This window comes from Biomphalaria glabrata, chromosome 2 (assembly GCF_947242115.1).
Source record: "Biomphalaria glabrata chromosome 2, xgBioGlab47.1, whole genome shotgun sequence".
Lineage (NCBI taxonomy): Eukaryota > Metazoa > Mollusca > Gastropoda > Planorbidae > Biomphalaria > Biomphalaria glabrata.
The window spans coordinates 42070012-42086711 of NC_074712.1; the positions used below are offsets into that span (position 1 = coordinate 42070012).

Genomic DNA, 16700 nt, shown 5'->3' on the forward strand with positions numbered 1-16700 from the left:
ATCACCAATCCTACTAGGACAAATGTCATATGTCATTCCTGGTCGACATTAGCCTATATGAGTTATATGGAGTTGAAACTGTGTACGTGTTTATGTGTTGAGTGTGTGCGGGCGGATATTTCCTGTTACATAATCATTTTATATTAGCACCATAATAACAACGCCTCGCTAAACGCAATGACAACTATTGGCATGTCAGGTTGTCCTTATTTCGGTGGGTCTCAGTTCATTACCTTAGGTTTTGAAACAATAGACTTTTAAAGAACCTTTGGTACTCATCCAAGGCCCTAGAATCCTTTCGATCAGAAGCCTAGAATTCTGGATGATGTTTTGCGAGGGAATAAACGAGTTCAATAATTAACTGTGACTATTGTCTAAACAGCTCTTCATTAGGATACATTCTGCCCATGTATAGTACTTTAAAAGATAGTGATATGAGAATGCTTTCTATGTATGACGTATACTTGATAAAAAAGTTACTTTAGAGACATATAGAGATTTAAGAAAATACGCAGTACATTGAAACAAGTTGTGTGTGTGTGAAAAAAGAAAGAAAGAGAGGAGGGGAATGGAGGAAGAGAGAGAAAGAGTAAAAGGAGAGACAGAGAGATGTTTCAGAAGTTCCTTCAGAGTTGCAGATAATCTACATGCTAGCCCAAACTTCTCGCAGGACGACGAGAACGGCAGCGGGCAGAGTATGAACCCGGGACCATCAAGACAATCCAGCGCGCTTACCAGGTAGCCATTTCTGAAAGCCCTAATTCAATTCAAGCCATACGTATTTGCTAAGAATCAAACTCTGAGACGTTCAAAAACCTGCTAGAACTGAATATCTGTTGGTCTTGTAGCTGAATGAAACAAGCAAAAGATGAACTCCTGAACTAAGGTTGGGGGTAACACGAAGAAAAATTATTTATTTCTTTTCTTTTTTTTTTTTTTTTCTCTTTTCGATTTGAAGCGAATCTTGTTACAAAACGGAAATCATCTTTTTTACAACATTAGCTGCCTCGTGTGGGTCAAATGTCAAATAAACAAACTTCACTCATATCATTCACCAACATATGTATGGACAGTAATGAAGCCTTGTATCCGTGAGATAATTAACCTTAACTGACAGATCTACGTTGCACTGGATAACTTCAACCTGCAAAAGGCTTATCTCACTCATTAGGAAAGTGACTTCATGTTGACTGATCTAACTTATGTACGTGTGTTTGTATCTATGTGTGTTTGTGAGTATGTGCATATGTGTATATATTAAGGAGTGGAAATAGTACGGGTAATTCAAATTTATCACAACAATGTCAACTAATGTTAATGTTTAAATTTCTAATCACAAACATGCTATACAGATATACTACACAAACATAATACACAAACAAACTACACAAATATACTACACAAACATGCTACACATACATACTACACAAACATAATACACAAACATGCTACACATACATACTACACAAACATACTACACAAACATACTACACATACATACTACACAAACATGCTACGCATACATACTACACAAATATACTACACAAACATGCTACACATACATACTACACAAACATAATACACAAACATGCTACACATACATATTACACAAACATACTACACAAACATACTACACAAACATGCTACACATACATGCTACACAAACATACTACACAAACATACTACACAAACATGCTACACATACATACTACACAAACATACTACACAAACATGCTACACATACATACTACACAAACATACTACACAAACATGCTACACATACATACTACACAAACATGCTACACATACATACTACCCAAACATACTACACAAACATACTACACATACATATTACACAAACATACTACACAAACATGCTACACATACATACTACACAAACATACTACACAAATATACTACACAAACATGCTACATATACGTACTACACAGATATATTACACAAACATGCTACACATACATACTACACAAACATGCTACACATACATACTACACAAACATACTACACAAAACATGCTACACATACATACTACACAAACATACTACACAAACATACTACACAAACATACTATACAAACAAACTACACAAATATATTACACATACATACTACACAAACATACTACACAAATATACTACACAAAACATACTACACAAATATACTACACAAACATGCTACACATACATACAAAACAAACATGCTACACATACATACTACACAAACATGCTACACATACATACTACACAAACATACTACACAAACATACTACACAAACATACCACACAAACATACTACAAAAATATACTACACAAATATATTACACAAACAAACTACACACCCTAACCCTAACCAAATATACTACACATACATACTACACAAACATGCTACACAAACATACTACACATACATACTACACATACATACTACCCTAACATACTACACAAACATACTACACAAACATGCTACACATACATGCTACACAAACATACCACACAAACATACTACACATACATACTACACAAACATACTACACAAACATACTACACAAACATGCTACACATACATACTGCATAAACATACTACACAAACATACTACACAAATATACTACACAAACATACTACACAAATATGCTACACATACATGCTTCACATACATACTACACAAATATACTACATAAACATACTACACAGACATACAAACATAATACACAGACATACTGCACATACTACACAAATATACTACAGAAACATACTACACAGACATACAAACATACTACACAAACATACTACACAGACATACTACACAAACATACTACACAGACATACTGCACAGACAAACTACACAGTGTTGTAATCTGACACTAAAGCACCATCAATTTCTGTCCTATATAGGCCTACACTGGCGGATCCGGGGGGGGGGGGATGGGGTAGGGGTGATCGCCCCCTCCCTTCGGCCGATCCCCCTTTCGGGTGGAGGAGGACGAATTTAAGTAAAGAAATCACACAGTTTGTGTAAGTTATATTAATAATATATACTAATTATTTATATATCAACCTATTTTTAGATTATTTCGCCCCCCACCCTCTAGTATGTTGGCCGATTTGGTGGGATGAGTAGGTGGTGATGGCGTCGATCCCGCCCCCACCCCATAAACATTTGAGTGGAGAGGCGGTCCACTTTATTTGTAGAAATCACAGCTTGTCAACAGAATCAATAAAATATCTATATAATTAAAACTTGTTATTGATATTTTAACCGATATTTATATTATGTCGTTCCCCTGTTAGCTGATTGGGTGGCGTGGGAGGGGAACGAATACCTCTACTGCCCATCCCACCTAAAACCTTTGAGTGGGGGGGGGGGGCGGTCCTAATTTTATTTAGAAATCATAGTTTGTGAACACAATTAGTTGAATTACTATATATTATTTATATAATATCGTTACTCTTCTGGTATCTTAGCCGATTCGGTGAGGTGAGAGGCGATTACTTCTACTGCCCTCCCCACTCTAGCCCTCTGAGTGGGGAGGGCTGTCCTATTTTTATGGAGAAATCATAGTTTGTAAACAAATTTAGTTGAATATCTATATAATATAAGGTACATATCATGGGCGTAGCCGGGAGGGGGTTGGGGTTCAACCCCCCCCCCCAAATGAAATCCCCCCCCCAAGGGGGGGGGGGGGATCGGAATTTAGTGAATGATTTTTTGCTTTGATTTTGTTTATTTTAGGTGAGATTTTAATACTAAACCTTCAACAACCAATGGGGTTTTGAGTTTAAAACCCCTTACCAGGGGGGTTTGAGTTTAAAAACCCCTACCAGGGGTTTTGAGTTTTAAACCCCCTACTTGGGGTTTTTGCAGTTAACCCCCCCCCTTTTCTATAAAACAAAACAAAACAAAAATGCAAACGAAAATCCCCTAATTCCAAGAGCACACTTAAGGGAGATTTTGATTTTAAAACCCCCTCCAAAATTTACGATAAACCCCCTCTTCAATATAAAAAAAAGTTAATTACGCACTCAAAATGTTATGAGCGTAGCTAAATGGGTTTTGACTTAGTTTTTAGTTTAAACCCCACTTCAGCGGGGTTTGAAGGTAAAAAATATCTCTTTAATAATAAAAACAAAGCAAATTATACATTCAAAATGTTTTGAGTGTAGTCAAAGGGGTTTTGAGTTTAAACTCCCCTCCAGTGGAGTTTGAAGCTAAAAAGTACCTCTTCAATATAAATAAAAGCAAATTACTCACACTAAAATCTATGAACGCAGCCAAAGGGCTTTTGAGTTTAAACCCCCATTCAGAGGGGTTTAATGCTAAAAATACCTCTTCAATATAAAAAAAAAGCAAATTACACTAAAATTATTTGAGCGTAGCCAATCCAATCGGGGGTTTTGAGTTTAAACCCCTCTTCTGCAGATGGTGTTTGTTTAAAGTTTAAAACCCCTCCAGCTGGTTTTGAGTTTAAGATCCCCCTACAGAGGATTTTGAGGTGGAAAACCCCCAACAGATGATTTTGACGATAAAACTTCTCTTTTCGATATAAAATCTAAAGCAAACTACAGTCTCTTAATTCCAAGAGCGTATTCAAGAGTGGTTACACATTTTTACCAGTGGCAGGGCTCCCTTAATAAACTGCAGTGAATAGTCATCTGCCGAAATTGAAAATCACTAAATGTGGCTCAACAAAGATGGCTAAGACAGATTTTAGGAGTCAATTATAGAGATCGGGTTTAAATCAAGGAAATCCTATGCCGAACTGGGAGTCGACCCTTTAGTAAGATTGTGAGAGAGCGACGCATGAGGTTTGCGGGACATGTTCTCCGACAAAAAGAATTACGCATAAGAAGAGTTGCAATGATATCCTAGTACAACTTGACGCCACTCATTCATTGCGGTCCTCATGGCAGGTGGGAAGAGGCTCCAGACATTACCAGTGACTGATTTTTATGGAAACAGCTTGACGTCAAATGCTCCGAACGGCGCGGTAGGGTCTAAGTCAGTAAGAATAGCACATTAGGTTTTTGAAATAAAAATTTTTAATAGCAGGAAAATGCACTGTAGATACCTCAGAATATGCATTTTGTTGGCTTTCAATAGCAGAAATAGTGCTTGGCGGCGGGGCTTCGCCCCGCGCTGGGTGGAGCTCCTAGCGCTCCCCCAGACCCCCTTGCTAGTATTGGCGGGGAATCTACAATTTTTCCACTAACTCATGGAAGAACCTATTCTAGGGCACAATAAACGTCTTACGAAAGAATGAAGGGTCAGAATGCAATAAAGATTATGTACACACACACACACATAAATACATATTAAAAAAAAATTCGCGGGGGGGGGGGCGTCGGGGGGACACCCCCCAACCCCCCCCCCCCCCCCCCGAAAAAAAATCCTGGCTACACCCATGGTACATATTGATGTTTTAACCCATTTGTATATTATGTCGCATACAGACTCTGAGCTCAAATTTTATCGTTAGTAAATTTAAAATGAAAAAGGGTTGTACCAGGTGGGAGGGGCGATACATGCAATCGCCATCCGCCCATTGGAGAAACCAATAGTTTTTAGTTCAGAAATTACAAAAAAAAATTTAAAATATGTCACTAATATAGTTTATATATGCTCTAAATTAAATTATTATGTCGAGTCGCCCCACCCCCTACTCTTTAATGCCGTAATCACTGTGGTCTAATCGACTGGATCATATATTATCGTACCTTCACAAGAGATATTTTTACAAAGCTTATTTCAATTCACTCTGTCTGTCTGTCTGTCCGTCTGTTTAGTACATATTTTGTACACGTTTTTTATCCCACACAATTTTTAATTTTTTTTTTTTTTGTAATTTCTGATCAAGAATCAATTTTAAAAAAATAAACAATTATTTAATTATTTATTGGTTATTAATTATTTTGTTTGATATTGAAAAAGGGAAATAACTTCTACATTATTGATAGTTGTAAGAAAGAAGACAAAACCCTACATATTATCCATATCTATGAATACTGAAGGACTACTTTGCCTTGTTGGTATCAAACAAAATGATTAATTAATAGTAATTAATTGACTAATTGGTTAATTTTGTATTGGTTCAAATATTGTCTTCGCCAAAGAATAATTGTGCCAAAGATACAAGTCACAATGAAGATCCAAGCCACCGATTACACAAATTCAACAGACACAGAATGCTTTAGTTCTCTTGGCAATAAAACTATTGAATAAAAGCCAAAATTCTGATGCAGACTTCGCACGTTGTGTGGAAAAACTGTAGGAAAAAACTTTTTTTTTTTTTGTTACGTGTAATGTACAATTGAAAGACAAATTTCCTCATGTTATTTTTGGTATTGTTTTTGAAGTCACGCTTCGCCACGTTTGTCTGGCCACTTTTGCCTGGCCACTTTTCTCTGAAGAATCCATTGACAAATGTAAAATAAATGTAAAATGCTACACCAATCTTTTCACAACCATTCTGCGGGGTTAGAGCGGGAAAACTAATAGGAGAATATAGAAGTAACTTACAATCTCTAGAAATTATATATCTTGAAACTATATATCTATATATTAGTATATATCAATAATCCCAACTTCTCATCAATAGAGTATTAGCTGTCAAGTTCAATGATTGATGTTCTTACGCTATTGATTCAAGCCCGAGGTTTAGGAAAATACAAGCGAAGTTTGTTGCTTTGTCATGTTTGTATAAGACAGACAAATAATAAATGAAGACAGTTGCTATGAAGCATTCACTTACGTTTGTTTACAATGTCATTGTAAAGCTATCTAGCGAACTTATTCATTGTAAAGTTATCTAGCGTATTTATTCATTGTAAAACTATCTAGCGTATTTATTCATTGTAAAACTATCTAGCGTATTTATTCATTGTAAAACTATCTAGCGTATTTATTCGTCATTTCACTCCAGACTACTCATTATAGGTCTGTATGACGTGGCAACGAGCTATTGGTCTAAACTGCCCACAGGTTGTGACGTTGTGGGTCAGTGTTCAGGCCTTCTATAATGAAGCTTTCCCACGCATGATGAACAGGTATTTTGAAAACCATATTTACCTTCATATACCGGAGTATAATGATGAAGAAAATAATTAGCTATAGCATCCAAATATTAATAAAATACATCTTGGAAATTTATATATGTTAAAAAAGATGGCCTAATATCCGTTTTTGTCGGAATTCTAGTATTTTTCAAGAACAAACAGAACTCTCCTCTTTTCGAAATAGAAAATTCAATTATTGAGACTTGAAATCATAAAACGAGAGACCAAACACTCACTGTACATCATGTAATAACACACAATATAATTCAAATGCAAGAAGTAGACTTAACATGAAGCTTAAAACTTACTGACGAAATGAACTAATTAGACTACTGAAACAAGCTCCATTTCTTCTATTTATAGCTTTCACAAAATCAAAAGTTGCTGAATGTTTCTGTAATGGACAATTATAGACTATTTACATTTTGAATTATCTTCCCTACATTATTTACCCTTCTGGGAAGAAACGCAAAGTAGCCAGAGGCCAATATGTTGGGTTTGTGTGTGTGTGTGTGTGTGTTTTTAAAGCAACATGTTGTTTATATTTCTCTGCAACCTTGACGCGTACACCACGTGATAATATTTTTAAAAAGGAATGAATGTTTGGAGCTAAACAAAAGAAATGTCCTTGTAATATTCTTTGCATTTAGAAAGACAAAGGACAGACTATTTAGACTAGGTTGTGCCTTTAAGGCCACGAGGTGTCAATTTAGATAATTTAGACCATGATGTGTCAATTTAAACCATGATGTGTCAGTTTAGGCTAAGTCGTTTCTATTAAAAATTTAAACCATGATGTGCCCACCAAACCCTGCCATTCTTTTACTCCAATGTAAAGAAACTAAAACTTTAAAAGCCCTTCTAAATATTTTGAAATCAGAAATACAGTTTTAAATTATCGTAGAATTTAAGTTGTACTATTATACGTCAAGTCTTTGATAGCAACCTTATTCTAGTTACATAATGGAATATCACTTCCCTTTATCGCAATCGATGACTTATAGCCACAGACCTATATATATATATATATTATATCGATATAATATACATATCTGGATCTGTTTTTATAGCTTATTGATGTTAAAACATGCTAATATCCTAAAAGTCATGGCGCTTGATGACCAGCTCTCTAATAAGTATGTAACAACACTTAAAGTGCTATGTGACGTACAGTGGCGTAGCTAGGGTGGGGGAGGAGGGGGGAGAATTTGAAGACCCCCCCGGGCCCCCAAATCCCTAGCTACGCCCCTGGAGACGTAGGCCTATTTCAAGTCTCTACTTAACGTACTGGATATAAAGTTAGGTACACGTCTATATTGAACATCTTTTATACAGGAAATACAAATACTAGTAGAGCCTATAGTTTATGTAAGCCTAAACTAAAACTCAAAGCTAGAGAACCCAAGGATAAGTCTGCATAGGGGAGATAACAGATAATATCTTCAAAAATGAATACAAAGATTTGTGCACGTGCCACGATGTCATTCGTAGATCGGAGATATGTGAGTGTTTGAGTGAAATAAACCTACAAAAAATATAATGCTTTTAGTTGGTAAATTTTAACTTGCAGTGATACTGATAAGAAACGCTAGAATAAATTAAAACAACAGCGAGAAACAAGGTCGGACTAATCTAAAGACTATTGGATTTTTCCCATTTTTATGAATATTGTAAAGAAGTCTTCTAGTGCCACAAGACAATACATAAAATGATTTTTTTTCTCTCCACATTTCGTTCAAGTAGTCTTCTCTTTGGCTTTGTAAAGAGAACAGGTCCGTAATTTAATAACAAAAACAACAATGATTTATTATATCAGAACAGACAAAAAGAAAATCAATTACCTCGGATCTCATCCATATCTATTGTCCCGTTTTCGCCACTGTCCACTATATCAAAAGCTTCGTTGATGACATCAATTCTGCACTGCTTCATAGGTGGCCTCAGGGCCTCCATCAGTTCTACGAAGTCAATGCCGCCGCTGCCGTCTTTGTCAAGATGGCTGGAATGTATTGATATGAATTTCTTTTTTGTTTTGTGTTATTAAATAGATAATTAGCTAAATAGTGCAAGCAGGTTTCTGGTATATGCCTTTACACTTTGAAATGCTGATAATAATTTGTGTCAGTTAAAATCAACTTTCACATTTTATAATTTGATTTTTACCAAAATATTATTTTTATGTTTTCTTTATCTGTACATACATACACTCATATACACATTCTTTTCACAGACACATACTCCATTTACAGAAACATTACACTCACAGACACAGTCACACAGTCCACTCACCAGACACAGTTCACTTACATGCACATTCCACTAACAGACACACTCCACTCACCAGACACAGTCCACTAACAGAAACACTCCACAATAATAGACACACTCCACTCACCAAAGTCCACTAACTTAAACACTCCAGTCATCAGTAACAGTCCACTAACAGAAACAATCCACTCACCAGACACAGTCCACTAACTTACACACTCCACTCATCAGACACAATCCACTAAGAGAAACACTCCACTTATAGACACACTCCACTAACAGACACAGTCCATTAACATATACACTCCATTACCAGACACACTCCACTCACCAGACACAGTCCACTAACTGACACAGTCCACTCACCAGACACAGTCCACTCACCAGACACACTCCACTCACCAGACACAGTCCACTAACTGACACACTCCACTCACCAGACACACTCCACTCACCAGACACAGTCCACTAACTGACACACTCCACTCACCAGACACAGTCCACTAACTGACACACTCCACTCACCAGACACAGTTCACTAACTGACACACTCCACTCACCAGACACACTCCACTCACCAGACACAGTCCACTAACTGACACACTCCACTCACCAGACACACTCCACTCACCAGACACACTCCACTCACCAGACACACTTCATTCACTAACAGAATGTCTGTAGTTCACAAGATAAACATTGTGAAAGTGAAAGAAAAGAACGCAAGTTTTGTTTATCCATTACTTCCTCCTCTCATCAAGTCGAGATATTCGTTACACACACAAATTGTTGGTTAGGACATCTACGTATTGCTATTTACCTACGACACACATTTCCTTTTTTTGAAGCACACACACATACATACACACCTAGCCAACAAACGCATATATACACAAAAGCACACGTCCAGGCAAATATTTCTACTCAAACTACTCTCTTTCTAAAAGCTCACCAAAACAAAATGTTTAGATCAATGTCAGAACAGCTCATTCCATAATCCTTTAATTTGTCTTTCAACTCCTGGAAAGTGATTCTCTTATTGTAATCAATATCCAAATGTCGGAACATGATGCCCAGGTCCTGAATGCCATGGCTACCTTTTGACAGACATGTCTGTCTGACTCTCTGGATAAGCACAGCTACTGTATAGAGAAATATGTCTTAGTTTTTTCTCAGAAATCAAATCGATGACTGTTAATGAAAATGATAAATATTAAAACATATATATATATATATATAAATACATTTAAATACAAACTCGTTGATGGTTGTCTAGAAAAAAATTTAAGGACATGTAGTTTTAACCGACATTAACATTTGGACTTTAAACTTAAGCTAATCCAATGCTCCATTTAAAACCACTTAATATTATATGTGTACATATGTGTACATTCGATGCGAGATGCCATAAATTGTTTATTCCAGGTTGTCAACGAAATTTACATCTTCCACACTCAATGTAAACCTTGTCAGGTGAAATCATTGACATAATCATGTAAACAGAGGCGTGGGGAAGACCAGTTTATTACCTGATATAATGTTGTCCTACAATACATGTTGATAGATCTACTCAAAGACGACTACTTACACCAGGGGTGCTCAACCTATTTTGGCATGGAAGCCAGCTAAGTTTCTGACATGCATGTCATAGGCCACATTACTCTAAAACTAAAATCAAGTCCAATAGAACCGAGCCTCTGCAGTTTTATTATATACTGTGAGCAGACGTTTAAATGGGCCGGATTTGACTCCCGGGCTATAGGTTAGACATCACTAATTTGGATCTACCAGCAGCTTTGTAATATAATAGTATTTTTATTTATTTATTTTCTTTTAACTCTTTTTTAAACATTATTGCCATATCACATGATCCTTAGGGCTCGCAAAGACCTTCCTGCAGGGAACAGTAACTGGAATAAAGAGAAGAGGAAGACAAAGAAAGCGATGGGAAGTTAATGACAGATATTTTATCCAATGAAAAAGACAGAAAGGAATAGATAATGACGTTCAACAGATCATGTGTAGTAAGACTAAGGTATAGGTGAAAGGTCAATCAGGGTGTACATGCCGAATAAAAATAGTTGTTTTTTTTTAATTTTATTTGTTGAAGAAAATGTAATGAAAGTTACTCTTTACATATAAACCCTGTCAAGAGTAGCGCTTAAATATTTTTCTAAATTAGACTTAAAGTGAATGTTTCATGTTAGAAATCAGGCCAATTATTTCATTTAAAAAAACAACTAAGCTTACCCTATTTGGATTGTTAATCACTGTTTAATGCGGCTTATTAATATATAATGATCCCTATTAGACTTTCATTATTAATGGATCTCTTAACATCGATTTCTTGAACGGTAACCGAAGTGCTGCTACACCAGTGGTAGTAACACATAAAGCAATGTCAACATGAAGAGACAGAGGGAGAGAAAAAGAGTGAACAGTAGAATTAGGGCATGATGGTATAGAAGTGGGTATTTCGTCATTAAAAATACTTAAGCATTACCAAGTAACACAAAAACTATATCAGGTGTCGAATTTTCAAATAAATAGTCTACGCCAGTGATTCAACCTAATTCGACCTGCGGGCCATTTTAACTTTCGAAACGCGTGTCGCGGGCCACATCAACAAAAAAGTACGAAAAATGAAATCAAAATTCACCTGAAACTATTTGAAATTATTATGTCTGGTATTTACATTTATTAATGGGATAGTTAAAGTCTATAATTGTTTAAGCGTCTTAAAATGGTTTCATTTCTCTACATAAAAATGAGCAACATTTTAACTACCTTTACCACCAACTTATTTTCTTGTCTCTTTTCGGCAAATATTCTCATCGGTCCTCCAATCTCTAGGCGTAGTTGAACCAATCTTTAAGACGCAGCTCAAACCAAGAAGGCCTTCATATTTGTTTTATAATGCTGCTGTATATGTTGTTGTTGTTTTTTTTGTTTAAAACAGCCATACTGTTGTGACACGGTTACTATGTGTGGTCAACCGTGACACACGGTCAAGTGTTGGGTATCGGAGAGTTAGGGGACTTGCGGGTAGTGACGAGTGTGTTGAAAATATTCAGAAGGAAGTCATCTAGTGGAGTTGGTTATCTGTAGATAATGTTAGCTTTGTAAATCTGTTAGGTTTGAATGCTGCACAATAAAAGACAGTTTATACTTAAAAAGGACTTGTTTCTTCACAACGGGCGACTCCGACGAGATTTCTTTACAAAACAAATATGTTGGCTTATTATCATGTTACACAAAAAAAAGATCCATTCCCTTTTCCTGGTAGATTCTACATTCAGAATTCCATTTCATAAACTCATAATCGCACACTCGTTAAAGGTCATGTATTAATCCATCACAGAAAAGTGAGGGCCCTAACGAAGGTAAAAATACATATACAACTATTTTAAGGGGGGAAGATTATCTACTTTTTGTGCCGACGTTTCGGCGGGCCGAATAGAACCACATCGCGGGCCGGTTCTGGCCCGCGGGCCGTACTTTGGGCATCACTGGTCTACGCGATAACTGTAAACCTACTTTTGTGTCACCCTGTAAATAATTATTCAAAAATGTGTCGCCTCTCGATCGTAATCAATACCTTCCAGTCCTTTTCCTGTCCAGCAGTTAGGTTGAAATACTCGAATGTCTGATTCTGACGTACAACAGAAACGTCTATAATGATTAGCTGCGTGTTGTCACTCTGGTCCAGGGTTCGAACCCCTGCTCTCTGACATTCCCGACCCTAGCGGTTCTATTGGAGGTTTGGACTGTGGCTTAATGATCTTTACTTCTGATGGAACGTCTGGTTCTGACACAAGTTAATTAATTCAGGATTAGTTGTTTTTACGTTTTTAAAGTCTTCTTTGTATTCTCGATTCCTGTTTACCTTTTTTCTCTTCAATCTCACTCGTGTGTTTCACTGACTCGCTCGTGTGTTTCACTGTCTCACTCGTGTGTCTCACTGATGTGTTTCACTGACTCGCTCGTGTGTTTCACTGTCTCACTCGTGTGTTTCACTGTCTCACTCGTGTGTTTCACTGTCTCACTCGTGTGTTTCACTGTCTCACTCGTGTGTTTCACTATCTCACTCGTGTTTCATTGTCTCACTCGTGTGTCTCACTCGTGTGTTTAACTGATTCACTCATTTGTTTCGCTGTCTCACTGATGTGTTTCACTGACTCACTCGTGTGTCTCACTGTCTCACTCGTGTGGTTCACTGTTTCACACGTGTGGTTCACTGTCTCACTCGTGTTTCATTGTCTCACTCGTGTGTTTCATTGTCTCACTCGTGTGTTTCATTGTCTCACTCGTGTGTTTCATTGTCTCACTCGTGTGTTTCACTGTCTCACTCGTGTGTCTCACTCGTGTGTTTCACTGTCTCACTCGTGTGTCTCACTCGTGTGTTTCACTGTCTCACTCGTGTGTCTCACTCGTGTGTTTCACTGTCTCACTCGTGTGTCTCACTCGTGTGTTTCACTGTCTCACTCGTGTGTCTCACTCGTGTGTTTCATTGTCTCACTCGTGTGTTTCACTGACTCACTCGTGTGTTTCATTGTCTCACTCGTGTGTTTCACTGTCTCACTCGTGTGTTTCATTGTCTCACTCGTGTGTTTCATTGTCTCACTCGTGTGTTTCACTGTCTCACTCGTGTGTTTCATTGTCTCACTCGTGTGTTTCATTGTCTCACTCGTGTGTTTCACTGACTCCCTCGTGTGTTTCATTGTCTCACTCGTGTGTTTCACTGACTCACTCGTGTGTTTCATTGTCTCACTCGTGTGTTTCACTGACTCACTCGTGTGTTTCACTGTCTCACTCGTGTGTTTCACTGACTCACTCGTGTGTTTCACTGTCTCACTCGTGTGTTTCACTGTCTCACTCGTGTGTTTCATTGTCTCACTCGTGTGTTTCATTGTCTCACTCGTGTGTTTCACTGACTCACTCGTGTGTTTCACTGACTCACTCGTGTGTTTCACTGTCTCACTCGTGTGTTTCATTGTCTCACTCGTGTGTTTCATTGTCTCACTCGTGTGTTTCATTGTCTCACTCGTGTGTTTCATTGTCTCACTCGTGTGTTTCATTGTCTCACTCGTGTGTTTCATTGTCTCACTCGTGTGTTTCACTGTCTCACTCGTGTGTTTCACTGTCTCACTCGTGTGTTTCACTGTCTCACTCGTGTGTTTCATTGTCTCACTCGTGTGTTTCACTGTCTCACTCGTGTGTTTCACTGTCTCACTCGTGTGTTTCATTGTCTCACTCGTGTGTTTCACTGTCTCACTCGTGTGTTTCACTGACTCACTCGTGTGTTTCACTGTCTCACTCGTGTGTCTCACTCGTGTGTTTCACTGTCTTTTCTACAGGCCATTGAAACATGGCATGGGTTATCTGTTTTTACAGGGTTAACATCTACTAATCATAAATCTAATTACAAACTATTTCAATTCCTTTTTACTGGGGGTGTTTCGATATAAATAATGTTCAGCATATGACCCAAAACATAATTGTCTAGCTCTACTGATTACTGAGGAATTCGGTCAAGGCTAAGAAGAAAATCAATATAATCGATAGTTCGATACAATTTAGTTAAATGTACCTATGTTCGATGTATATATTAAAGCGTAGTACTTACCGCGGTCATTATGTGCCTGTGCAATCTCAACATCTTTTAAGATCTGTTTCTCGTGACTACCTGTGATAGTCAGCCCATTCAAGGATCCGACACTGTCCTCCAAATCTAACGAAGTCTCTGAGGACGCCGATGAAGCACGGAGATGTCTTTCGTACGATTTGGTCGCAAAGGATCTTTTTTGGCTAGCGCGAGTATGGCTGTTAACTGACATTTCAAAATATGACCGATTCGATCGACCAATAGAAATACTACAACGAAAGTATCATCACAGTTCTATTGGTTTCAGTTATATATATATAAGTGATAAATGAGAACCTTCTGTAAAAGAAATTAGAAATGACACCACTGTTAACAAGGAACATCGCAGCACTCTAGATGTCATCTCTGCATCGCGATCGCGTTGTGTTAAGAATGTGTTGCAAGTCTATTTTTATCCTTGTATCGATTATCGAAGACTGCGATTAGAGAACTGCTGCCTTTCAAGGTAAATGAAAGCTGGGTTGAACTCACTGGACTAATGTTTATCAACAAGCCTCCGATGTCTTAGCAACCACCATAGCATATCAGAATTTAATCACAGGAGATGTTTTATTGGATTTCAGTAAGCCTGCAAAAGTGTTTGTGTGTGTGTGAGAAAGAGAGAGAGAGAGAGAGAAGATGAGGAATGAGAGAGTGAGAAAAAGAGAGTGACAGAAGAGATAGAGAAGAGAAGAACAATGTGAGTGAATAAAAAAGGAGGACAAAAGAAAACAAAGAAACAAATATTTAAGGACTGTTTATTCTTGTCTTGTAGTGCAAGTGTAACTCCAACTTGTTTTATTAAACAAATTCAGATTTTCAACAAGGAAAACAACATGTGAAGTTCTGTGAGATCCTGGATACAGAACTTTTGTGTCTACTACCAAAGAGTTGAGTTTTTATCAAGAAATTCAAGCTGGAGTTAAAACAATCTCTGATCTTCACATCATTTACCTTTGCCTTGAACTCAGCAAATCATGGCTGTCTGGTCCGACCTGGTGGTGAGATACGTGGACTGCCGTGGTCAAGGTTTTAAGTTTGAACCTTGTCTATTTATCTCCCCTGACGTCCTGAAGTAGATTCGGACTTAAACGTAATAATTTGTATTTCTTACGAAAGGTCTAGCCCTTTCAAAACTAACAAACAAGTTGGATTTTTTTAAACTTTGAAAAAAAACATGGGGAGGGAGGTCTCAACATAATTGGAAAAAAACAGAATGGATGTGGGTATAAAAACAAACCAGCGTCATTTATTCCACACGTTTTTCTGATTCTCTCTTTAGCTGTATTTTCAGACTAAAAACATTTGTTTAAAACCGAACCCTTAAAAAAAAAGTTTCTTTCCAAGCTATTGCATTCACAGTGTAAAATGTTGCAGGTCCATGAATAAAAAACAAAAGCCGTGAGACGTGTGAGCAGGTAAAGAATCTTGACATGCACGAGTCTTGTTTTAATAGGTTTGGAGGTTGTTGGTTTTTTTTTTTCTGTAACAATGTTCGATGTACGAAAAACAGAATTGCCATGTTGAGAATCTCATGTTAGGATTGCCTTTTTTTTACAAAGCTAATATCAGCTCACTCTGTCTGCCTTTTACAAATTTTAAACAAGTTATTTCTCCCACTTCCCATTCTCGAGTCAAATTGAAGTTTTACACAATTATGCATTGTTCCTAACTAAACTTTGCAAACCACAAAATATGCAAAAACTACATTTTTTTCTAGT

General features: G+C 37.3%; 1 protein-coding gene across 2 annotated transcripts in view; it reads right to left on the minus strand.

The window, feature by feature from the left end:
- The window catches only part of LOC106056045 (calcyphosin-like protein), a 34765-nt gene extending 19365 nt beyond the window's left edge, over positions 1-15400 (minus strand). Inside the window, exons 1-3 of one of the 2 annotated variants that reach the window (XM_056020639.1) lie at positions 14962-15400; positions 10288-10474; positions 8909-9066 (exon numbers count right to left, since the gene is read on the minus strand). In XM_056020639.1, coding sequence (XP_055876614.1) covers positions 8909-9066; positions 10288-10474; positions 14962-15172 — 556 coding nt within the window. In that variant the 5' untranslated portion in view covers positions 15173-15400. Of the gene's footprint in view, positions 1-8908; positions 9067-10287; positions 10478-14961 lie in introns of both variants that reach the window. The other variant, XM_056020638.1, reaches the window with a different exon arrangement.
- Positions 15401-16700: the final 1300 nt, after the last annotated feature.